This window comes from Procambarus clarkii, chromosome 91, assembly GCF_040958095.1.
Source record: "Procambarus clarkii isolate CNS0578487 chromosome 91, FALCON_Pclarkii_2.0, whole genome shotgun sequence".
In the NCBI taxonomy this organism is placed as follows: Eukaryota; Metazoa; Arthropoda; class Malacostraca; order Decapoda; family Cambaridae; genus Procambarus; species Procambarus clarkii.
In genome coordinates this window covers 11524815-11550103 of record NC_091240.1, presented here as the reverse complement: position 1 = coordinate 11550103, position 25289 = coordinate 11524815, and the positions used below count along the sequence as shown (strand labels likewise).

General features: G+C 40.9%; 1 protein-coding gene across 1 annotated transcript in view; it reads left to right on the top strand.

Moving 5' to 3' along the window:
- Positions 1-13793: 13793 nt before the first annotated feature.
- v (Tryptophan 2,3-dioxygenase vermilion) overlaps positions 13794-25289 on the top strand; it is a 34224-nt gene continuing 22728 nt past the window's right edge. Inside the window, exon 1 of the mRNA XM_045768215.2 lies at positions 13794-14070. Within this exon, the coding sequence (XP_045624171.1) occupies positions 14042-14070 (29 nt within the window). The 5' untranslated portion in view covers positions 13794-14041. The remainder of the gene's footprint in view (positions 14071-25289) is intronic.

The window sequence follows — 25289 nt, the reverse complement described above, 5'->3', positions numbered from 1 at the left end:
TAAAAGTACCGGCCACGTGATGTGTGTAAATAGCTTAGATGTTTGTTCTCTGGTTAGTTGTACTCAACCCGCGCCAGCAAGGTATGTTGTCTCCACAGGTTACTACTTACAGCGCCTCGACAAGCACTACCAGATAACAGGTGTCCCAATAAATTGTGTAGTTCTCCATGTTAGACTGTAACGGCCGATGTAATTGTTGATATCGCGCCACTGAAATGTTGGCAGCAGTTACCTGATTTACCTGAGGGCCACGAACCCTAGTGGCCTCGACGAGGACAGGAAACCGGCGGCTTGTCGAATGTCCCCCATTTGCCTTGATGATCTTTTCTATGTATATTTTAAAACCCAACGCAGTTTTGGCAGTTACGGCTTCGACAGGTAGGCCGTTCCATGGGTTAATAATAACCCAGAAGACATTTTCAGTTCTGGACGTTTCACCTTTGGGACATTTCTGTCCTGGGCCAGGATTCATCAAGCTACTACTACTATGTAACTACTACTACTACTATGTAACTACTACTACTACTACTATGTAACTACTTGCGAAACTACTGAACTTTTATCAATATTTGGCGGCTTTGTTTACATTCACGAAACAGTTTACGGGCACCACAACCTCACAATCAAATGTTATTATTGTAATAACGAAGCCTCGCAGTGTTTTTGGAGCTCATAAATTGTTTAATAAATGTAAACAAAGCCACCAAATATTGAGAAACCATGTACAGTTTTGTATGTCGTTGTATAAACGTTTGACTAATCCAGTTCCTGGATATTTGAGTGCGGGATATATTAGTCGTGAACGTTTTATTCCACCCAGGTGGAAAAAATATGGTTATGAAGGTTGTATAGTATCAGGACCTTTCGATTTTGGATGTTCACGTCCAGGACAATTCAGTATGGCAACTCAAAGCTAAACTGCTGCAGACGCTTTCCGTTGTAATGGGATCATTGGGATCTGGGATCACCCAGCGCATAGATTCGAATCCGCATCATGTTTCCTGTGGATTTGTTTATTGGTATATGACGTTAATGTGATTTCTGTGTGTATGTAAGGTAGAGGCTGTCCGCGCGATCATCTTAGCCTGAACATGACTGGTCGAGGGACGCAGGCGCCAGCCGGTTAACTGCTGTATATGCAACCCGTCCTCTTAAAAATAACGTCACTTTTCGCTCGTATGCGCGATATGGCCAAATTTGGACGTAATTTGAAATGAAATCGACTCACAAAAGTGACGTACTGTTCCGTTTTCTGTTTGAGTCGTCCGGCTTACTCGGTAAGGTTAGAAGAGGAAACTTTTCATTAACGTTTTTCATACCGTTTTGAAACTTTATGAGAATTTCCTGCCCACCTAACCTATCAGAGGAACCTTAACTTACTGTTGTTGAAAAAAAAAATCCCAAATTTATTTTAATTTTTTTTCCATTTTCAAATTACGTCCATATTCGGCCATACGAGCAAACGGCCAAAAGCGACGTTCTTTTTAAGAGGACAGGCTTAAAGACGAAGCTTACCAAGAACTTTAATTTGCTTCTTTTCTGCAGAAATGCGATACTAGAGTACGGATACTTGTGTTGCTCCGAGGCGGGTGTGATTAAAGTGAATCACGACAGAATCTTCCTGACGTGCGCAGCAGGGCCAAGCCCAAGGCCACTGGGGAAGGTCAAGTTCCCTACTAGCTAAGAGCCTTACCAACTTTAGTAACGAAGTGACAAGTGACATAATTCTAGGTTATATCACAACTACAGATGTGACGTACAGCTCATGTAGCCTATATCTAAAGCGATATTCACTGCAAGCAGGCAATACAAAAAGGCTTCTATAGTGTTCGCTGGGAAACCCACAATTTGTTACCGATTCATAAAAAAATATAAATGTATCTTACCGAAAATTTCGTATAAAATTGCTACATTGAAGTTTCCCAGAGAGGTTTAATATACACAAATTCCTAGGGGTGTCGATCTGAATTTCCACTCAGTGGATACAAAGGAATTTTCCCAGAATCTAAAGTTACTTTTCAGAAATATTACTGTTTCGACACATGGCAATAGTCAAGCATTGCTATCTCTGGGGAAGTTTTGTAATGTGTACTCACCTAGTTGTGCTTGCTGTTTGCTCTTGAGCTCTGGCTCTTTGGTCCCGCCTCATAACTGTCAGTCAACTGGTGTACAGATTCCTGAGCCTACTGGAATCTATCAAATCTACATTTGAAACTGTGTATGGAGTCAGCCTCCACCACATCATTGCCTAATGCATTCCTTTTGTTAACTACTCTGGCACTAAACAAGTTCTTTCTAATGTCTCTGTGGTGGTGATCATGTCTCCCCCTACTCTTCTGTCTTCCAGGGACGTGAGGTTTAGCTCCCTTAGCCTTTCCTTATAGCTCATACCTCTCAGTTCTGGGACTAGTCTGGTGACACCTCTGAATATTTTCTAACTTTGTCTTGTGTTTAACTAGGTATGGACTCCAAGCTGGAGCTGCATACTCCAGAATTGGTTTGACATAAGTGGTATACAAGGTCTTGAACGATTCCTTACACAAATGTGTGTGTGTGCGTGCTCCTTGTCAACTGGTCTCTGAACTTGCGCCGATCAAATTTAAGGGAATTCGTCCCAATTAGTGTAAAGATGAGAAGAGAGCGATGGGATATGATCACTATACACAAAATACTGTGGAAAATACAGTGGAGAGAGATAGGTTTTTTTAATTAGAGAAAAGAAAACACATGAACTTTGAGGAAAGTTGATAACGGAAATGAGTCAAGAGTTGTAAGAAAGTACTTGTGCCTTCAGTCCGGCAACCCAGTAGCCTCTGAGTGGTTAACTCGCGAAATGCAATGAAAGAAAAACTTGTGAAAGCAACCCACAGTTTCAAGAACAAATGCGACAAGGAGTTTGAAACTTAAGCCAACCCCCCTCCCCCCCGAAAAAAAACCCTGTAGGAACTAAAAATATCTGGGAGAAGAGGGAGTCCACTGAGCAAGGTTTGGGTCCTCAAGACACTGATAAGCACTGAAGTGGAGATCTGTGTACGTGTGAGACTAAGGTGACTCCATGGAAGGGCTAGCAGCCCGTCCGCTTAGTACACAGCATTTTGAGGTCAAAATCCTGAACGGACAAATAAAGAGGTACTATAAATAATAGCTCACTAACATTATTTTTTTTTATGCGTGATCAAAAAGTTTGGTTAGGCTATGTTCGATTGTTTTAATACGTCATTTTCTGTCCGTAGTGGTAACTGGAGAGGACAGTACCCATGCGAGACCATGGCGGGTACGTGGCCCCCTGCGGGTTGCTCATGGCGGGCTCCATTGTCAGTGTCTGCTCTCTCTGCCTTAATTACCTTAAGTTAATGCAAATGTTGAGGAATTTGTGTATGCCTCATTGACACCTGCGCCAATGGGTGGCGCAGGTGTCCGCCACGCTTTGAATATTAATAGGCTAAAAATTTCATGGTGAGAATATTTTGATTAGTTATGGCGTGGTCCCTGCTGGAAGCCTAGCAGGTTTCGCTTCTCATTAATTTTCCTCACTATCTACAGTGACATAATCATTGGCGTGACGCAGTAGGTGATGTGCGTGTCACTTTGAGTTATGGCAAACTGTTGGGTAATGGCAAACACTAAATGGGTGACAGCGTGGATAGCCTGGCCTATCATTATGTGATGGAATGTGAACAATTTCAAGAATTTAGTTATGCCTAATATACTTATTTACAATTTTATATTGCCAAAAATGTTAGGCAAGTATCCGAAGTTTGTCTACTGTAGGAGGTTCATTAAGGCTATTTTAACCTTACCACCACTGCCCACTGTGTCTGAATGGTAAATAAAAACTGTACGTAACTAATTCACTACAAATGTAAACTGGCCAGATTAAAGATCAATAAGGCCTCATTCCTGAGCCATTATATGGCTAACCTCTTTGTCGCCGACCACAGGATGGGTATGAGGTCCATAATAAACCAATGCAACTAAAATTTCAACTAACCGTGGGCATGGGAATCTCGATAGGTCATAATGGCTTTCTGTACATGACAAAGTCAGGCAAGCTTTAGAGGAATTAACCCGAGTCATCATCTCTGTGGTCCCGAAGCCGGCAGTAACGGTCCATAGAATTACCCAAAGCCTCCTCCTAGAAATATGTAAGAAAGAAGGTTGCAGGTGACGGATCTCCCAATCCTGAGCACTCCAGTTGCAAACTTTGTGAGCAGGAACTACGGCACGATCTCCCACACTACTTCACCGAATGCCCAGTTATTAGACCTTTCAGACCAGTTGGCATGAGGTACCTGGAGCTTTGCAATTACTTTATTCACTCTCATATTCTTGATGATATCCTCACAGTGTACCCAAAATTTGCCAGTGCAGGCTACTAAACATATGACCCTGTATGACTAACCATCCTACGAGATGGGGACTTTTATTACCACTGCTGCCTTATTCAATCTTATGTTGGTGGTGTCCTCAAGGTGCATCCGGAGTCTTCCAGTGCAGACTGCCTATCACATGCCTCTGTATGACTAACCATCCTGTGTGATGGGGATTTCTTAGCATCACCTAGTTAGCTTTTTTGACACACTGTACTCCGCTTCATATAGTCTAGGGTAGCTGCACTAATGCAGATGTACCTCATGTATTAATAACAAAAAATGTAAGAAAGAAAGAAATATAACATATATCGCTTACAATAATCTTGGTGCTCAATGTAAAACGTGAAAAAAATTAAATTTTTCTCGGAAATAAGTTCATTTTATAATGAAATAAAACCAAAATAGGTGGTGGGTGACAGCAATAAAAGTCTTCGAAGCACTCAGATCACCCATCAACAATTTTGGTCGTATTTCGTAATAAAATAAGCTAATTTTCTAGTAAAATTATGTTCTAAATTTCAATACCAACATTACAGTAAGCGAATGTTGCGCTCTACTTTACGTAACGTATTTCACCTCTATTTCTTTATAGGAGGCCGCCGTCCTGCCTACCAGTCGACAGACGGGATGACTGAGTGGTTGCTCAGGTCTGGTGTTGGTTGAGAAGCACCACAGCACTCAGAGGCCAGATTCACGGAGCAGTTACGTACGTACTTACAAACGTTTTTCTTCTTAGCATCTTCGTAGCGGCTACGTCGGTATTCAGGTCGGCAGCTAAGTATGAAAATCTTCGTAAGTATACTCCATCGTGCTAAGGACGGCCTCGACCACTCGTAGCTTTACGTAAACTGGATAGTACCCAATTTTTCTCTACTACACAACACGGAGGATCGATTTTATTATAAACAAACATTTTAGCTGGCGAGTGTCATCAATAAGAGTCCTTCGTGTTAATAATATATGCATTCTCTGCTTGAAAATTGTAGTAAATATGTATGTTATGATATTAGAATTAGTTTTATAATAGCAAGATATTATACCAGTAGTTATTAAGTAAATAAACACTGGTGAACATGAAATATGAGAGTAGGTGATGATCTCGGGCTGGTGGGAGCATTTACTATCACCAAATGCCCCTGTTCATCTAGCAGTAAGTACAGCTAGGGGGTGTACATTAGCTATACATACCCGTTTAAATTTATTTTGTTTGGTTTTATTTTGAAATTAAATCTGGGTGATACATAAAAGAAAAATATGCTGCACAAATGATGTTAGGTAAGGAAAAGGGTAAAAACTTCAAAAACTTTTGGTCATTGAATACTTAGGCGTATAATTATGACTATACGGACTATTATGGCCTGTTAAAAAAGAGAGGGGGAAGCAGGGGTCCAAGACCTCTTCCCGTTAAACAATTTGGCTGTGTGTTACAATAAGTAATTATCAAAAGAAGGCACCAAGCCTTAGGCTATGTGCCTTCACACATAGGCTATGTAGTAGTAAGGCAGTGAGGTGAGGCAGCTACTTATTTGAGGAATGCTTATTTTATTTACCTTATAAGCTGAGGCAGCTTATTTTATTTGAGGAATACTCAGCTGATTCCTCTACATTTAGCATGGAACAAATTTGTGTCCAAGACCTCTTCCTATCACACAATTTGGCTGTGTGTAAAAATCAGTAAGTAATTATCAAAAGAAGGTACCAAGCCGGGAAGGCTATGTAGCACCATTGTGTGTAACAATAAACCAAATTTTTTTTAACAAATAATGCACCTGTGAGTAAAACAAATCCTGTCAGCTGTAAAAATATTGATGCAGTTATTTAAGTAAAATATATAATGAAAGAAATATTTCTGATTTATTTTTATGCTATCTTTTTGTACTGTATAGTATATCCGAAGAAGTGAAAAATTGAGACATAATGCACAATTTAATAAATGATTCAAAAGAAATATGACTATTACATATCAACATGAGATCTTAATGATCCATGGTTAACATGATTTCATAAGGAAAATACCGGTAATAATACAAACTATAATTTAAAACCTTTATTACTGATTTTTGTTATTAAGAAGCTTATGCATACACAGCAATGTGCTGCTACCCTATTCTATATGAAAGATTACACAGTGTAGATAAAAAACTAGCTATAAGTTCATCTAATACTCCCATTTCACAAAATGGTTAGGCATACATTGAATCAAGGGAGAAAATACAATACGAAAAAAACAAATCAACTGACTAAACAACAACTTCACGATTTTCACAAGAGGTAAGCACTGAATCATGGAAACATTATATTATAATTACTCTTACCAGTTTCTACAATACTCCTCTCAAACAATGTATTTTTTAACATGCTTAGGTGTACACAGCAATGTGCTGCTTCTCTATTCTGTATAAAGGACCACACAGTGTAGATCAAAAACCAGCTACAAGCTCATCCAACATCCTCACCTCACAGGATGGCCAGTCATACATGGAGTCAGGAGAGAACAAAATACTTAAGGCTGATCTATTAGCCTCCATTGGCAAAATCTGGGAGCAGCACAAGAATATCTTCCAATATTCCTGAGTGTATGAAGTAATTACAGAGCTCAAAGTGCCTCATACCATTTGGTCTGAAGTCACTGATAACAGGGCAATCACAGATATAGTGTTGGAGAGTATGTCCTTTCAAGTAGGACTGAAAACAGATGTTTTTTCACCAAGAGTGTTATAAACCCATGGAACCGCCTACCCGCCGAAGCCGTAAATGCCAAAATCCAGCTAAAAAATATAATTAAGACAATTGGCGGGACTTTTAACAAACCGCCGGCTTTCTGACCTCGTCGAGGCCACTAGACAGTGGCGCCTTGGGTAAATTCAGGTAAATATATGCAATAATTGTCAGCGCATCTTCCAAGCGACAAGGAAAGCTACACACAATATCTCTTAGAATTACGTAGGTAAACAAAAATGCAACATATTTGTTTACTACATTGTCGGTGCTGGCTGTACAAAATTAAAAAAAATAGTTTTACTTCGAAATATACTAATTTTATAAGAAAATTTGACGTAAATAAGTGGCAGGTGAGCTCCAATAAGTAAGTAATTATGAAAAGAAGGCACCAAACCGGGAAGGCTATACAGCACAATCAAATGTGCGGGATAATCAGAGGGCGCTAAATAGCACCAAGGATGCCAATACGAGAACAGAAACGCATAAGGCGAACGATATCAAGTATCCGAATCACCAAGAATACTATCGAGAGACAAGCGACCGCAGGGGACGGTCGGAAAACAAGACACACGCTCGTCCCGGAAGGAAGAAGGAAAGAAACCAAACAAGGCTTGATAGGTAGCAGAACTGGAAGGAATCGAGCGAGTGCGGCCGTGTCGAGGACGGCGTTGAGAACCCCAGAGAGAGAGGGGTTAAAAGGCGCAGTAGTCACAACTAGAGACTGAGCCATGCCAGGGGACGAGGTAGTCACCAATGGGGGCTTGGGGTTCGACCCAACCACAGAGGAGGGAGGGGAGCCGAGGGGAGTAGTCAGAAAGGCCAAAGGAGGAGCAAGGTCGGGGCCCAATGCAGCGGAGGCTACAGAGCCCAGTCTTCAGACACGGACCGACTCGGGGGCTTGGTCGCTCACCCCACGAGCCTGAGAAGGTAAAGGAGGAACAGAATACAACATAGGTACGAAGTCGGTCCTCATACCCATAAACTTGCCAGAAGACAGTGTGTGCATCCGCACACTAACGACGGCGCCAAACCGCTGGAAGAAACGCTGGAGGAGGGTCTCGGGAAACTCCATGGAGGCCCCATGGACACACATACGTCAAGGCACTGCTACGATCCGTAATGGACACAGATCCGGTGCCATCCTGCAGCTGCAAGGTATGTCCCTCGTACCTCTGGAGAAAGTCACGGTACACCACTTTACCCACAAACTTTATAACTACAAAGTGAGCAGTTACCAGCTCAACACCGTAGATGTCCAGCACCGGGATATGGAGCATGTCACACATGACAAGCTCCACTACAGGGTACCCCACACGTCCAGTAAACTCCAAACCCACGGAGTTGACCCTCACAACAGGGGGAAAGATGGCCGTCCATCGCAAACGTGCCATGTCCACACCAACCAGGAGGGAACAGCAGGGAGGGTAGACACACCCACACCCCCTGCCGACTAGAGCGGCAAACACCCCAACTACCAGAGAGGCCAGGCGACACGTCTGCACCTCACGGCTGCTAGAGCGCAACTCCAAATTTTGTCAGAGAATTGATAAACAGATACGTACACTCTAATCTCTAGACACCTATATATTCCCAGGTATGAAAAGTAGCTGAAAGATCAAGTAACGTTTTGAGTATTTTTTACTAATGGGTTCAGGAAAGAAGTTGTAATGAACCAATTGTTTGCTACGTTGATCCACTGTTAAAGACAGTAAGAACCGGTAAAGTTGACTGTCGATAATACTGTAATATATATTTGCTTTGTTGATGTTCCTTTACCAACTTAAGATGACATGTAAATCTTTAAAGAAATTAAAAAAAACTGTTGAAGAAAATCTCTCAGTCAGAAAATGTATTGTATGACACTTCAAGAAACAGTTGGAACTAATCACTGAAACAAGTGAGGGTCACAAACGACCATGACCATGTATCATATCATTTAACATGTCACTATAATGAGGTGACACTGTGACAAGTTGGTTTGGCCATCCAACCAGACTCAGGCCATAACTGACCATCCAATCCGGTTCAGACCATCCAACCAGACTCAGACCATCCAACAAGGCTCAGACCATCCAACAAGGCTCAGACCATCCAACAAGGTTCAGATCATCCAACCAGACTCAGTCGACCTAGCCAGACTCAGACCATCCAACAAGGCTCAGACCATCCAACCAGACTCAGACCATAACTGAACAAAACCCAAAACAGGGTTCAGATCCGAGTTAAATAGGCTACCATCCTTGAACTTCGATACCAGACCAGAACAAAGCGAATCGAATAGAATCTAATTGAACTGAATAGGATCTAACTGGGCCAGCGCACACCTGCGAACCACAGTTCATGCGCTAGATCACGTTCGCTACCAGACTGAAGGGTTGGTGTTTATTTTGAGGTCCCATCAACCCAGCGGACAATATCGAAGAGTTACGCCAGTTCAACGCCGAATCATCGTTGGTTCAAAGTCGAACCAACTGCAGTCTTGAATATTAATATATACTGAGAACGACATGAGAGATTCGACAACAGCATTGATCACAGACGAATTATTTCGTGTCATCAATGCCTCTGCAAGTGATGCTAATGCACGAACTCACTCTTATGTAAGATGATTGGCATAAAAATGTCTCCGTCTCATGAGATCCAACATTTTTCTTAATGCAATACACCTGCCACTAGCATCCCAAGTTATCTGCACGCCACAGTGTGTAACCAGCAGGGACCAGCACGGGGTGTGTGACCAGCAGGGACCAGCACGGCTCCCAACCTGTCCTCTTAAAAAGAACGTCGCTTTTGGCCGTTTGCCCGTATGGCCGAATATGGACGTAATTTGAAAATAAAAATAAATTTGGGATTTTTTTTTCAACAACAGTAAGTTAAGGGTCCTCTGGTAGGTTAGGTGGGCAGGAAATTCTCATAAAGTTTCAAAACGTTATGAAAAACGTTAATTTAAAGTGTCCTCTTATAACCTCTCCGCGTACGCCGGAGACGAATTCCCGTTTTGAATGAACAGCATGTTAAAATTTATGAATGCGTCTGTGGGGTTGACCGCTGAATGTAATGGACTTGAGTCGAGGACGGGTTGTATTTTGAGAACGGGCTGGCAACTCCACAGTAGTTAATCCCGGGTACCTGTTTACTGCTAGGTGAAGAAAGGCATTAGGTGAAAGCAAACGTGCCCAACCATTCAACCTGTCCTCGACCAACCCGTCCTCGACTCAAGCCCGGGATTCGAACCCGGAATTCCCGATTGAAATTGAAATTGAAATAAGTCCCGATTGTGAGTCGAGAATAAACCGAATCGAGAAAGTTAAATAACAAATAATATAATTACTTTCATTATCAACTAATTATACTGAATAACATTATTTCAAAGTGTATTTATTAAATTGGTCATTCTTTAATGTTTATATATATATATATATATATATATATATATATATATATATATATATATATATATATATATATATATATATATATATATATATATATATATATATGTCGTACCTAGTAGCCAGAACTCACTTTTTGGCCTACTATTCAAGGCCCGATTTGCCTAATAAGCCAAGTTTTCCTGAATTAATATATTTTTTCTATTTTTTTCTCATGAAATGATAAAGCTACCCATTTCATTATGTATGAGGTCAATTTTTTTTATTGGAGTTAAAATTAACGTAGATATATGACCGAACCTAACCAACCCTACCTAACCTAACCTAACCTATCTTTATAGGTTAGGTTAGGTTAGGTAGCCGAAAAAGTTAGGTTAGGTTAGGTTAGGTAGGTTAGGTAGTCGAAAAACAATTAATTCATGAAAACTTGGCTTATTAGGCAAATCGGGCCTTGCATAGTAGGCTGAGAAGTGCGTTCTGGCTACTAGGTACGACATATATATATATATATATATATATATATATATATATATATATATATATATATATATATATATATATATATATATATATATATATATATATATATATATATATATATATATACGTTTAGAGCGAATGTAATTCAAATTTCAAAGTGGAAATATAAACAATTTAGAAACTGCTGAAATATAGTTTTCATTACATTATACACCAACAGCTTACTCGTCTTCTTATATAAGTAAAATACTGCAAGCGACCCGGTTATGGGGAGAGCCCTCACAGCTGGGGTGTCCCAGTGGTCATGTGTGTACCAATGTTCGTGTACAACACATTCCAAACAATTTTCCTTGTTTGCTCTGTCAATTCTGCTGATATTTTGTACATCTTGTAATTATGAGTCCTCCAAATTCTTCATTATTCTAATGACGTGAGGTTTAATTCCTTTCCTCATAACTCATTATTCTGGAAGCAGACGATTGGTCACTGATTGGAACTGTTCACCTATGTACAACCAGGTTTAATTGGGGACCTGCAAGCTGATTGGTAGATCGTGTTTGGTAGGCAGCTGCAGGAGTTGCGGCCACACAGCTTACATTACGACCACACTCTGTGCTTTGGTTACACTCATTCGCAGCTCACTGTTACCTCAATACTCTCACATATCCTTTATTGTTAGCTCAAACCTCAGACCTCTTAGGTCTCTTACTGCCAGCCTCGTCCACACCTCTGTTCTCATTTTAGTCTTTACAATAAGGGAGCCGGTCGGCCGAGCGGACAGCACGCTGGACTTGTGATCCTGTGGTCCTGGGTTCGATCCCAGGCGCCGGCGAGAAACAATGGGCATAGTTTCTTTCACCCTATGCCCCTGTTACCTAGCAGTAAAATAGGTACCTGGGTGTTAGTCAGCTGTCACGGGCTGCTTCCTGGGGGTGGAGGCCTGGTCGAGGACCGGGCCGCGGGGACACTAAAAAAAGCCCCAAAATCATCTCAAGATAACCTCAAGATAACCTCAAGATGCCAAAACTAGAAGACAAGAAAAAGAGGTGCTATGATCACTACATACAAAATAGTAACAGGAATTGATAAAATCGATAGGGAAGATTTCCTGAGACCTGGAACTTCAAGAACAAGAGGTCATAGATTTAAACTAGCTAAACACAGATGCCGAAGAAATTTAAGAAAATTCACTGTGGCAAACAGAGTGGTAGACGGTTGGAACAAGTTAGGTGAGAAGGTGGTGGAGGCCAAGACCGTCAGTAGTTTCAAAGTGTTATATGACAAAGTGTTCCTTGTGTATCCTGTGTTCTCCATTGTATGGATATTAGAGTTGCCCTTGAATCCTCAATCAGTAAAGATTACATTTTAATTCTCAAGTATTCTTTACCAAGATCCTTATACCCCCTTGAGTTCATGATTATTGGCTTCTGCCTTTCCTGTGAGGTCAATAAAACACATTCAGATTCTGACCAGGGAGGTTGTAGCAGTGTTTAATGAGTTTTTATTTATTAGTTTTAAATTAATAATCCCTTCTCTTTTTGTTCCCACCTTATTTAATATTTCAGAGTTAATAATTACCTGTAGTTCATTGGGGGTCACTTCGATCTGCAAGCAGTGTTAAGGTGGGGTGTTGAGTGAGTAAAGAAAGTAAAGCAGTTGGGGTTATTACATCCCAGTGATACATGGCGGCTGAAGATCTCGGTACTCACAAATGTGTACAATAATGTGGTGGCAACAATGAAGAAGACAATGGAAATTTCATTTCATTTTCAGGTATACAGTTGTCGTTGAGCTGCTGGTCACCTGGGGCCAGATTCACGAAAGCACTTACGCAAACACTTACGAACCAGAACATCTTTTTTCAATCTTTGGCGGCTTTGTTTCCAATTATTAAACAGTTAATGAGTTCCGAAGAACCAGGAGGCTGTTTATAACAATAATAACAGTTGAATGGGGAGTTTTCATGCTTGTAAACTGTTTAATAAATGCAACCAAAGCTGTCAAAGATTGAGGAAAGATGTACACGTTCGTAAGTACTTGCCTAAGTGTTTTCGTGAATCTAGCCCCTGGGATTTACTACCCAACGACAGAAAAAAAATCGCCAATTGTTTAGCGTATTGCGTGTCTTATCTAGCCTCAACTATTACCAGACCTCACGTTGGACCTTGCAAACAATGTCTACAATTTTGTTCCCTTTTATTTAAAAGGGCAAAGTATTTATTTTATTTTGTAAACCATAACCTAGCTGATTAAAAAAGAACAGAGACCTACCCGATTTTGATCTGCTATTTGTATTAAAACAAATTTTCATGCCTATGGCAAGGCGAACAAAAAATAAAACAGGAATATTTCAGTCGTGGAGGTAAAACAACAAATTTATATAAAAAATAAAGCAATTGTTTAGTGGGCATAATATTAGGGCTTGGTTTCTGTCTCCACAAAGAAATCACAGTCCATTTAGGGACATTTAGGTACACAATCGACTTGATAATGGTCCAGGACGGACCGAAACGTCGTCGTCTCTTCAGTTTCTAGTGCGTGGTCTGGTCAACAGGTACTAGATTCATGTACTAGGTTCTCCAAGGTCGTAACGGTTGCAGGGAGGGAGGGGGTATACCAGCATTATCCTCATTTTAATACTATCAAAATCCTCAGATTAGGCAAAATTGTAATTAATTTTGTCAATAAAGATGTTAATAATAATAAGGGAGGGAGGTCCAAACATGAGGGAGGGAGAGAGGATGAGGCAGGAGGGAGGGATGACCTAACAGGAAGGATGAGGAAAATGGGGAGGGTGAGGCGGGAGGGACCAGTTCGTCTGGTGTTCAGTTGACTGTGGGACGCTGGAGGAGACACGTCTGTTGGACCGGACTCTCCCGACACACTTGCTCTCACTCATCCACCATCATTAACTACAACACCTCCACGTGTGGGGGACTTGCTCTGCACCACATCCAAGGAACGCTTTCACCGCCATAACGCATTTCTACTAGAGATACATTTATACTCAATTTCTGACGAATTTGTAGTAGTCGCCACTCGCTAACTATTCAAGTGAGAACAAGCGGTTGCAGGATGAGCTGTCCATATGCCAGGGAAAATGGGTGAGTAACTTTTGTGTATTTTAAACCTCAAACGCTTATTTTTGTGTGTGTAACATTAGCTCCCTACGCTTAATGTGTGTGTCCTAATGGTTTGGTGCTACTGTCTGATTAGTAAACGGATATGTAATTAAATATGCGATTCTATTGAGAATCATTAACCCAAGTCTTAAGAGTTTATACATACAGGCTCGTGGGGCCGTAGAAAATTAAATCGGTTTGTATTTATAAAAGAACGTGACCTGTAGTTAAGGTTCGGGTTAAGTACCGCCACTAGTAATGAGCAGCATTTTTGGGCATTGTAGATACTTAAGAGGCCATGGTGAACTATCCATACTCAAAGTAGAATGCTAATGTATCACGTTCCTAATTTGCTGAGTTAGGATATAATCCGTAGCCTAGCGCGATAACTGCTCGTAAAGCTTTTCTTAATAAACTCCAAGATTATATTTCGTGTTCTATTTCCTGTGTTTTAGACATGTCTAGATTGACAGCGTTAGAGCTATTCTTACATTTGAGAGTAGAGTAACTCTCTAAGTCAAGGAGAACGAAATAGAGAGGCAAGGTCTTCTGTATGCAAACTGTGGTAGTATTGCGTCATCCCGCCCTGAGCAGATATATATGAATTGGGTATATCGGTGTTTTATACAGCATATCATCAATACTTAAAAGTTTAGATCAGTTGTAGACTTATGATGTACTAATAGTCATTACTCGGTATTACCTACACATTCTAGACGAAGTATTTTATTGCATTTTATAAATACAGTGTTAGCGTTAAATTTAACGCAATCAGCTCTAAACCTTATGGTCCTGGGTTTGATTCTAGGGCAGGAAGAGGCGTTAGGGTGCGTTTCTTTACACCTCTCTCCACCTAGCAGTAAATAGGTACCAGCGAGTTAGTAAACTGTTATGGGCTGCATCCTAAGAAAGGGAAATCATTGGCTAAGAGAACGATAACTTAACTGTTCCTGAGGTTGGCAAACCAATCTTATTTTATTCACTCTAAAAACCAAATAAGCCGAATAAGTATATTAGGTTTCAAGGTGTATAGGAAGTAATATTTGTGAGTACTGTAACTACTAGCAGCATGGGTGGTGGTCTACTTAACACATTCCTGAGAGGTTGACGACTGCTAACAAATAGCGGCACTGGACTCCCGCGCCCCTCCTGGCAATACCAGGACAAAACTCGTTCAGATGCTCCGACCACACACACAAATATGATCAAAAGTTCCTAGATATTATATTATGGCTATACGTCTGTGCCCATGTCATAAGTCGGTTCCTTAATGTCATTCCCTGTATTAGAGCAGAAAGACGTAAAGATGCAGACGGTAAGTTAACGCTGAAAATTAGATTATGGTTCAAAATTAAGACGTCCAGCCTACACATCTGAACAGAAAGTGGCGACCGAAACGTCGTCACTGTCTTACCAGGTGTGTGGTTTGGGTGTCTAAGCAGCGATTCCAGTCAAACAATCCACGGCATTTTGACATAGAAATCCCCAACATCAAAATACAGGGGTACTATAAATCAAAGCTGCTCGCAAACCAGCCCATCCTCCGAATAGACTACCTTTAATACTAAATGTAATAAGTACAATCCAGACTATCGGCATAGTACAGAAATACACTTAATTGCCAGCATCGCACCAAAATATTGTGAATATTAGTTGACCTGAAAAACTGTATAGAAAACCACGACCTAACCTAACCTTGGGAGTGTAGGAGGACAAGCATGTAAATAGCATTTATTGCTTCTTAATTACAATTTGTACTTAACCTATAGCTATAATATTACAATTTTATAAAACTAATAAAATAAAACTAAAGTCTTTCAATAAATTATAAAGTAACTCGGGATATTTTCAAAATTTGTATAAAATCTTTGTTTAATAAAACTGAAGGAAATCCTATATATTTAAAACTTGTGTATATAGAATTAAACACGAAAACTTCAACCTAAAAATTTTGAGTGTATTAAAAGAAAATGAGAATATATGGGGTGGTAAATGTAACAGCACAATAAGTTTAATTATGTACTATGCAGACAGTCAGGAATGTGCTTATTACATTTATTATTAAAACGTACTGTCTATTCGGAGGAAGGATTGCGCAAACATCCACTTTTCGTATGCCTGGGCAAGTTAGGTTAGGTTCAATGGTTTTAGTTCATTTTCTTTCCGTTGCCAACTAGAGGCCGGGCTGATCTAACATAAGGTGATATATATCAACAAATTAAAAACATGGTAATTTGGTTAGCTAAAGCAATACCCAAAGGCTATGGATATTAGGTCAAGCTGTTTTTACATCTTTTTTGTTAGGGTTCGGCTGTGAGCCAGGTACTAACAGGTTCGGGTATTCAAAGATAGGCTTTCCCAGAACACGATCCAACAATTACTGCTGGGTGCACAGGAGCAGTACCCAATCATCTCGCCCTATCCAGGATTAAACGCGAGGTCTTCTCTATTGCAAGGTGAAACACTACACCACATGGTACCCTCCTCCCGCCTTTCCCCCGCTTCTGTCTGTCCGCGTACGTTTGTTTCGCTCTGTTCTGTTAGCGCTGAGCTGTTCGCTCTGTTCTGTGGCATTCGTTGGTAACTTCCGAACTGCGCGTGAAGCCTCGCTCCCTTCAAACTGCGTATTAAAGACCACTGGGCAATGCGGGGTCGCGAACATCGTATACACGCAGTACTCTATGTATAGTGCACAAACCTACCCACTTAATCTGCTTAGGCTCTAATTTGTTGTCCCCTAACTCCCCTTGCCACTTCGGGGGGCATAGGGTGTTTATGTAGCTTCAGGGCACCAACCCCCCAGCCACAGGACATGGCGAGAAGGCACCCCCTAAGCATAACTAATACCCTATCAAACACAAACTAAAATACACATAAATGGCAGATCTCATCACAACCCACAAGAGTTAAGATGATAATAATAACACACAATAATAACATGAAAATAAAATACACAAAATGGAACTAAAGTGCCGTAAATTACTTCCCACAATATATAGTCCTTGAATGTAGTTTTTTTTATCATAGAAGAGGCAAGATGGTCCACAACGCAGTCGGTGACAAAGAGGACAGATTGTTCCTTTTGAGCGATGATCACTAACCTACTGTACTCCTTTATATAGTGTTTATTTCACACTTGGGTAGCACCGATATATCTTATCTTATGTATTAACACGTTGTACTGAACGGGGTGAGAATAGCTTGAGCTACCTCATCCCTTTGTGTGTATTTTACCTCAATAAACTTATTTCAATTTCAATCTTATCTTGGGGTTATCTTGAGATGATTTCGGGGCTTAGCGTCCCCGCGGCCCGGTCTTCGACCAGGCCTCCTTTTTGTTACATACCCCCCCTGGAAGCGGCCCGTAGCAGCTGTCTAACTCCCAGGTACCTATTTACTGCTAGGTAACAGGGGCATCAGTGTGAAAGAAATTTTTTGCCCATTTGTCGCCGCCTCTACTGGGGATCGAACCCGGAACCTCAGAACTACGAATCCGAAGCGTTGTCCACTCGGCTGTCGGGCGCTCTAAGAGTATATCACTTTAGAAATATTTGACCCAAATCCTTTGGTCCTGATAAGATGGGTGGATTAATATTAAAGTTCAATTAACTCTAGAAATATTTATAAAAATGACCGGCATAATATTCACAAGAGCGTTAGTCTCGTAAATTTGCTTATATTCACAAGAGCGTTAGTCTCGTAAATTTGCTTATATTCAGACTGATACCCGGCTGTGCCCTGGTCGAGTCTGCCTGCTCCTACACACACATTTCTTTTCTTTGTAACCACTTTCACCACAATCTCCATTATTTTAGCCAAAAATTTTGTTTATACCCAAAATGCAAATCTATAGTCTTAACTTCGGTTTACGTATGAATGTCTGTATACTTTCGCTTTTAAAGAAACGTTACTCTATGGATTCAGGGGCTGAACGTTTTATATCTACTGACTTCAAAAGGGGCACTGGGGAAGCCGCCCCCCCACCCAGCTCCCTATGACACTCCAGAGACATCACAAAAAATCCTGTAAAGTTTAACGAGGCTAGCCGCAAGCGTCTGGCCTCCAAACTTCACATACAGGTTCAGTTGTTTAGATATTGATAAATTTAAATATTGGGATAAATCACAAGACAAAGTCAAATACTAAATTGGACTAGAATATTATTAACAGTTGAGACCAATGCAACTAAAAATTGAGGTGTTCCAGAGTATGATAGATAGATAGCAAGACAGATCTTGATATATCTATTATTTATCATAGTTCATAGTAGCAGTATGGAATCGTGGAAAGACAAAACAAAGTAAACAGTGATAATCTTAGCGTCAGCCCACTAAGATAACACTGAATATAAATCACGGGTTTAGAGTTTGGCTCTTGTCTCGAATTGAAGTAAACAAAAAAAAGAAAAGTTTCGACTGGAAAAACAAACTGAAATGAACCAAAACATTGTTATAATTTCTGGCAACAATGTAATTGAGAAAGAAGAACGAGATCTCTGGAGGCTTGGGAGGGTGGGGCGCGTGGCGTCAGGTTGCCAGCCCCGGGGTTTTGGGGGGAACTTCCCGCCCGCCTTGACTAAGATTCCGGATAAAATTGGTTTTGAAATGCAGTTGCAACGGTGATTATTATTGGGATGAGTTTTGATAGAATATTTTAATTATCCCAGGTAAACGTGTTCACTATAAGAAAAGGTCACCACAGTAGACCCATAGGTTTTACCAGTGTCTTTTCCAACTCTGAATTTGTTCACTATGAATACATTGTTACAAACACTTATTCAACACTGTTTACATCTTCAATTCCTGATTGATTTATATACTCTTTATATCGTTTCTCCACTAATCAAGAGTGTAAACAGCAATGCTCGCAGTCCATTTTCGCCAGGTATATTCCGGGGGCTGGGGAAGGATTTCTACTTGTTCTCTCTAAGCTTTCCAGAGTGGTAGTAGGCAAGGACATTAACTTGCATTGGTGCGGGGACCTGCAGAATCGCCACTAATACTTTATTTTTATTTTCTGCTAGGCTATGGTTCCCCATTACAATTATAGGTGGCACCTTCCTCCCCCCCCCACAACCCCTTTCTCCCCTTTTTATACAATTGGGTACAGGAGTAGACGACTTTTGACTCCTCTTGGGAGATGCAGAGACGTGTCCATTTCTGTAGCTACCTCATGGGTAAGCCTTACTATATACAAGTGTTGTATCTATCGTACCTGAACTCAATTATGGGTTCACCATAGCCCGTGCTACATGGACACTTCGTTCTGAGTTGCTAAATCTAAAACAACAACAATATCATAGCTGGCTGGAGTTACTGTTGTACCGGATGGATGGTCACTTGACTGTTGTTGTTGAAGGATGCTCACTTGACTTGTTTTGGTGACCGGCAGATCAGCTGCGACTCGCATGTATACAGGTCGGTGTAATGTACTCTTATTTTCTGTTTGTTTTAGCTTTAGTTCATATGCAGTTTGCTTATTGTTATAGTGAATAGAAAGTGCTTACAATTTATATATTGTATATTATATGGCTTGGTATTATTGCAGGATGTAACTGAACTGTAATTATTTGATCAATAAAGTCACAAGTCTGGCAATGCATTTGATTACCTCACTTATCATACTAGTTTTTTTCCCTGGAACAAAACCCAGTTAACAACCAGGTACCCAATTACTGCTGGGTGAACAGTTAAGGACTAGCACCCAATTAACCCTCCCTGGTCAAGGACTAACCCATACCAAATTGCTCGCGAGTCAAGAAGTGTTACCACTACACCAGCATCTTGAGGTTATCTTGAGATGATTTCGGGGCTTAGCGTCCCTGCGGCCCGGTCCTCGACCAGGCCTCCTTTTTGTTACATACCCACCCACCCCTCCTGGAAGCCGCCCGTAGCAGCTGTCTAACTCCGGTACCTATTTACTGCTAGGTAACAGGGGCACCAGGGTGAAAGAAACTGCTCATTTGTTTCCGCCTCCACCGGGGATCGAACCCGGAACCTCAGGACTACGAATCGGAAGCGCTGTCCACCTGACAGCTGGGGGTCAGGCAGAATGGATCTAGCATGACAGAGCTCATTGTGAAACATCGTAATGAAACCAAAGTTGATCTCAAGGTGAAAAGACTAGAAAGTCAATCTTGACTAAAGGTAAAAAAAAAATGTGTATAAAACATCTGGGAAATACCCGGGGCCTCCCAGTATACGAACCTGTACGTACACGAGCGCCACATTCTCATGCTATGCTGGCCCGTGCAGCGGCCGGCCCCAAGGTCGCATTTATCAATCTTATGGTCATTGTCTATTGACAATCGGTATCAAGTTGTAAATTTAACAATAATATATAGGAATTTGTGCATAGGCCAAAATAAAATTTGATGTTTGATTCGTTGGCAATTGTATTTGTAGAACGGGGTTGAAACAATAATAGTTGCGGTGATTAGAATATAGAAAGCGAAGCACTGTCGAGAAAAGTTCGAATGGCATTAGTCAGAATCTGGAGTGAAGTGAAAGAAAGGAGAGCACAGTGTGTCACAAAGCTAGCTACGTGATGCTAAAAAAATAAAATGACACACGATGGTTAGTCATACAGAGGCATGTGATAAGTAGTCTGCACTGACAGCCTCTGGGTTCATTATGAGATACCATGAACACAAGAAACATCTCGATACGTTAAGAAACGTTAAGATAAGGTTAGCAGTGATACTAAAAGTCCCCATCTCGCAGGATGGTTAGTCATACAGGGACATATGTTCAGTAGCCTGCACTGGCAAATTTTGGGTGCAATATGAGGATAAATTAAAGAACACGTGAGTGAATAAAGTAATTACAAAGCTCCAGGTACCTTATGCCAACTGACCTGAAAGGTCTAATAACTGGGCATTCGGTGATGTAGTGTGGGAAATCATGCAGCAGTTTTGCACCTCCAGGTGCAAACTCAAGAGTTTGCACCTGGTAAGCTTGCAGTTGTTTAACTTATCTATTTTCAACTCTACGGAACTCATAGGTCATATTTCACACTTGACAATAAAAGTGGCATAAGGTTCTTTATAAATGTTGTTATTTTTTTAAGTATATAACTTTGGCTGGTCGGGATAGGCCCATGTTCGACCCACACCCCAGACAACTCCCCCCGGCAAATTTTGGCAAGACTAGCCCTCGTGTCTGACCTCCAACTCTGGACAGACGTGGACATTCTCATATAGGTATTGATGTATGAACCTAAGAATTGTGGGTAAGTTATATATTGGCCCTTGTGGGGTGCGGGGGGGGAGGAGTGGGTGGCCCTTTTTTTATATATATACATGGCCATGAGGGGCTGCGCTGTTAGGACACAAGATGAACGCAGTAAGATTAATTGAAATCAAGTTGAGCAGCGTGACGTCTGTTGAAGTCTGGTTACTGTTTTTGGAGGCGGGTTTTGACCTCTACGGCGCTGTGTTTTATGGTGTGGTGCGACGTGTTTGTGGTGTGGGTGATAAAGGCCTGGCCCAGATGACTATCATCATCTGGCCAGATGACCAGTTCTTACACTTGACCCATTAGTGACCCAACTTGTCTTGCTACTCGTAAAGTGGTGTTGGACCGGTCCTGCGTTGTTATTGTTGTGCTCAACCGGTCCTGCGTTGTTGTTGTGTGTTGAGCCGGTCCTGCGTTGTTAGCCGAGGAGGAGGAGCAGGGTGGGTAAAGGCACAAAAATAGATTAATTCATTTTAGATTAGAGTAAATAAATCTTAAATTAAATTAGTTGGTCATTTACATAATCTTTAGCGAGTGTGCAGTGTCTGGCCTTCACCACTGGTGTCGCCACCGTCACGCGACCCTTGCTGGAGGCTATAGTCTTGTTAACACCGCTTTATATACACCAATAATCTCAAGTTGTATTTCCCAAGAATCATTGGATATTATGAACTCTCGTGTGGTGTGTGGTGAGTGTCTCGACAATCGACTCTCGGCTGTTCTTGGAACCAGTAGAGTAAGATTCATCCAGCTAGACGCATCTACACGAGGATATGATATTTCCGTGATCCTTTTTTACCATTAACTAACAGATAAAATTGTAGGATATATAAATATTTAACAGCTTTGTCATAGGGGGAAGTAATAACATGGAGGTGTTCACTTCAAGGACGAGACTGTCTACTCCAGCTGTCACGTGGTTTTTTATTTAGTTTGCTTTTGTTTGGGTCGTGTTAAAATAGGAACCAGCAAGTGTTTGTTATAAGAAATACGCCGGTCTGTTTCTCAATTTTACCTGGACACAACAATGTATGAATTTTGTTCCACACGAGGGACAAACCACATATTAGCTACAGGGACTGAAAGATGAAAGGCTGTCGGTTAAGAGCAAGAGTTTTACGTAGAATACAATCAACACTCGTCCATTAAACACAACAGATAATGACCCACAATCACTTTCACACTAGGAAGATGAGCCAGCTTTCGAAACACAAATTCTTAAGCAATCCTGCAGAACGGCTAAGACACAAGAGCCTGGCCAATTACACACACTTGAGTCAACTTCTTCTCGGGTCGATGACATTTAAAACTGGATACACGTAGCACCAAGCCTCGGGGTATCTCGTTACCTCCAAATGAAATGACTAATAAGAATCATTAAGTGTAACTAGGTTTACCTGACTCTATGCCTTCAACAAATCACTAGGCTGACCTTTCAGTTGGCATTACCACCTTTGTCACTGTTAATAGTAAATAAGCAGATAATTATCAGAAGACGCTAGGCTACTGTGGCCACACACGCCACAGATGGTAATAACTTTCCCCTCTCTTTTTGCCTCTAGTGTACAATAAGGCCTAGAATAGGTTAGGTGTTTTGGTTTCTTTGGTAATTATTTGTTTTTATTGTGTGTGGGTGAAGTATGTATTAAGGTATGTGCTTCAGAAGAGGAAGTAAACAGCAATATTAGATACAAATTCGAGCGCATATTCACTTGTCATTTTTAATTTTTTTAATTTTGCCCCGAGGGGCGAGTTTATTGGTGGACACACCGCCATAGCAGCATGTACAATACTCCCCAAAAGGAAGAAAACCCGCTGGGTTGTTCATCCTGTCACTTGTACCCAGGTTGGTGTTTTTCAAGCAAAAACAGGCTGGGGCGGCTGCTGCAATAGCGCGCATTTTTGCCAGTTGTTTTAGATTCAGCTACTGGAAACAAAGTTGCAAGTAGCACTGGCTATGGTGAACCCGAAGTGGACTTACCTGGCACAGGAGCGGGGCTGTAACTGATTTTCGCCAATATCGCAATTAAAACATGTGCCAAATAAATATTATGAATGCAAATAATTACTAACCTAATCCAAACCCCAAACCTACCCAAGGCTTAACTACACACATTCGTGATGTATAATAATTATTTATGTTTGAGAAAATACTGTCGTTAAGATCGCCGCAGTTTTTCGCCTGACGATGGGTAGCATCCTAGACGATAAAGTCTCTCTCAAATGACAACTATTCTAACCGGATAATTGTTAGTCAGTTTTAGGCTTTTATTACTCTTGTATATATGAACAATTCACTTGCAGCTTTATTAATTAGGTTATCTATGCGAGAGGGGTCTGTTTGTCCAGGGGGGTAGGGGGAACTTTGGAACAAAGGAACTTACGTAACTTTGCAGGGTGAAGGCTCTGGAGCGTGGGACTGACATAAGAAGGTCGGGTCGGCCTCTGTTAAATATTTTTAGAAATATTATCGTTTATAGACCCCCTCCATGAGATTTTTATGGAGTAAAGTATGAAATACTTGACGTTTCAAATAGTTATTCAGTGCTTAATAATAAATTTTCTGAGCAGTGGGTGGATAGAGGAGGATGAGAGTTAAGAGGAAGTGAGGGACCGAGGGATGGGGATGTAGTAAAGACTAGAGAAGAGGCGGGGGAAAAGGGTGGAAAAGAGTGGGGGTGGGGGAGAAATTGAAATTGAAATAAGTTTATCGAGGTCAAATACACACAAAGGGATGAGGTAGCTCAAGCTATTCTCATCCCGTTCAGTCCGTGTTCACACATATATAGACACATCACAAACAATAAACATATTACCAAACATTCTGAGAGATAAACATATACATTTCCTCCTTTACACAAGTAGCATGGTATCAGACGTACACACAAATACTTTTATGACATAGGTATACTGTATAGACAATTTGCAAGAGACAGGTACATAATTCAACAAAAGATTAGTCTTGGTGCAAAATTCTTATATCTCTCCAGAATATCATCAACCTTTCCGTTGTGACACATCCAGGCTATTTGTTCAGGAACAGTCCTTATCTCAGTGTTTCTATATACATTAATCAACGGACAATCAAGAACATAATTGGCAAGGGTGTGAGACCTTAACATACCACATAGTTTACACTTCGTGTCATTATCATGAACACCTATCCCATATTCCCAGTAATATTTGTACCCAAGCCTGAGCCGCATGTACACAGTCACTCCAAGCATTTCTCCTTTTACCGTAAGTGAAATGGGTATTTTGACTCGCATACATGTAGTGTTGCATGGTTTGGCTTCTCTCATACATTATATCTCTCCTCTCCACTCCTGCCTGTGCCTGAATATTTCTGATTTTGCTTCTTATTTGTCTCATTGTGAATTCACATTCAATATCAACTTGTGGTCTTGATGTGGCACGTTTGGCCAGGTCATCCGCCACCTCGTTGAGCACTATTCCAACATGAGATGGAATTCACATGAACTTCACATTGTGACCTTTCTGCTGTATCTCAGTTATCCTTTTCTTACAATCCTCAACTAGGAAGGCGTACAATCCCAGCCACCACCAGGTATACTCCTTTCTAGTATACAGTGTATAATTATCATATTAGTATAAAGATATTTCTCTTTATAAATAAGGCACTTGAAATTTTGTAAACGTAAATCAATTTTAAATATACAATTATTTAAGAATAAAGTTATTGTTGCTGTTTTAGATTTAGCTACTCGGAACGAAGTGTCCATGTAGCACGGGCTATGGTGGGCCCGGAAAAAGTTATTGATTTATTAGTAAGGCGAGATGTTGCCCGCAGCGCCCTGAGGTCTTGGCGTCCACACTCCTCAAGACTCTCCCCACCACCTCCTGCAATATTGCAACTGGTCTGAGTAGTCTTTTATTTAAAGTTTTTTAAAATAGTACTTAGAATATTGCAAAATCCTAAGGTGATCTTATAATATTGTGAGAATT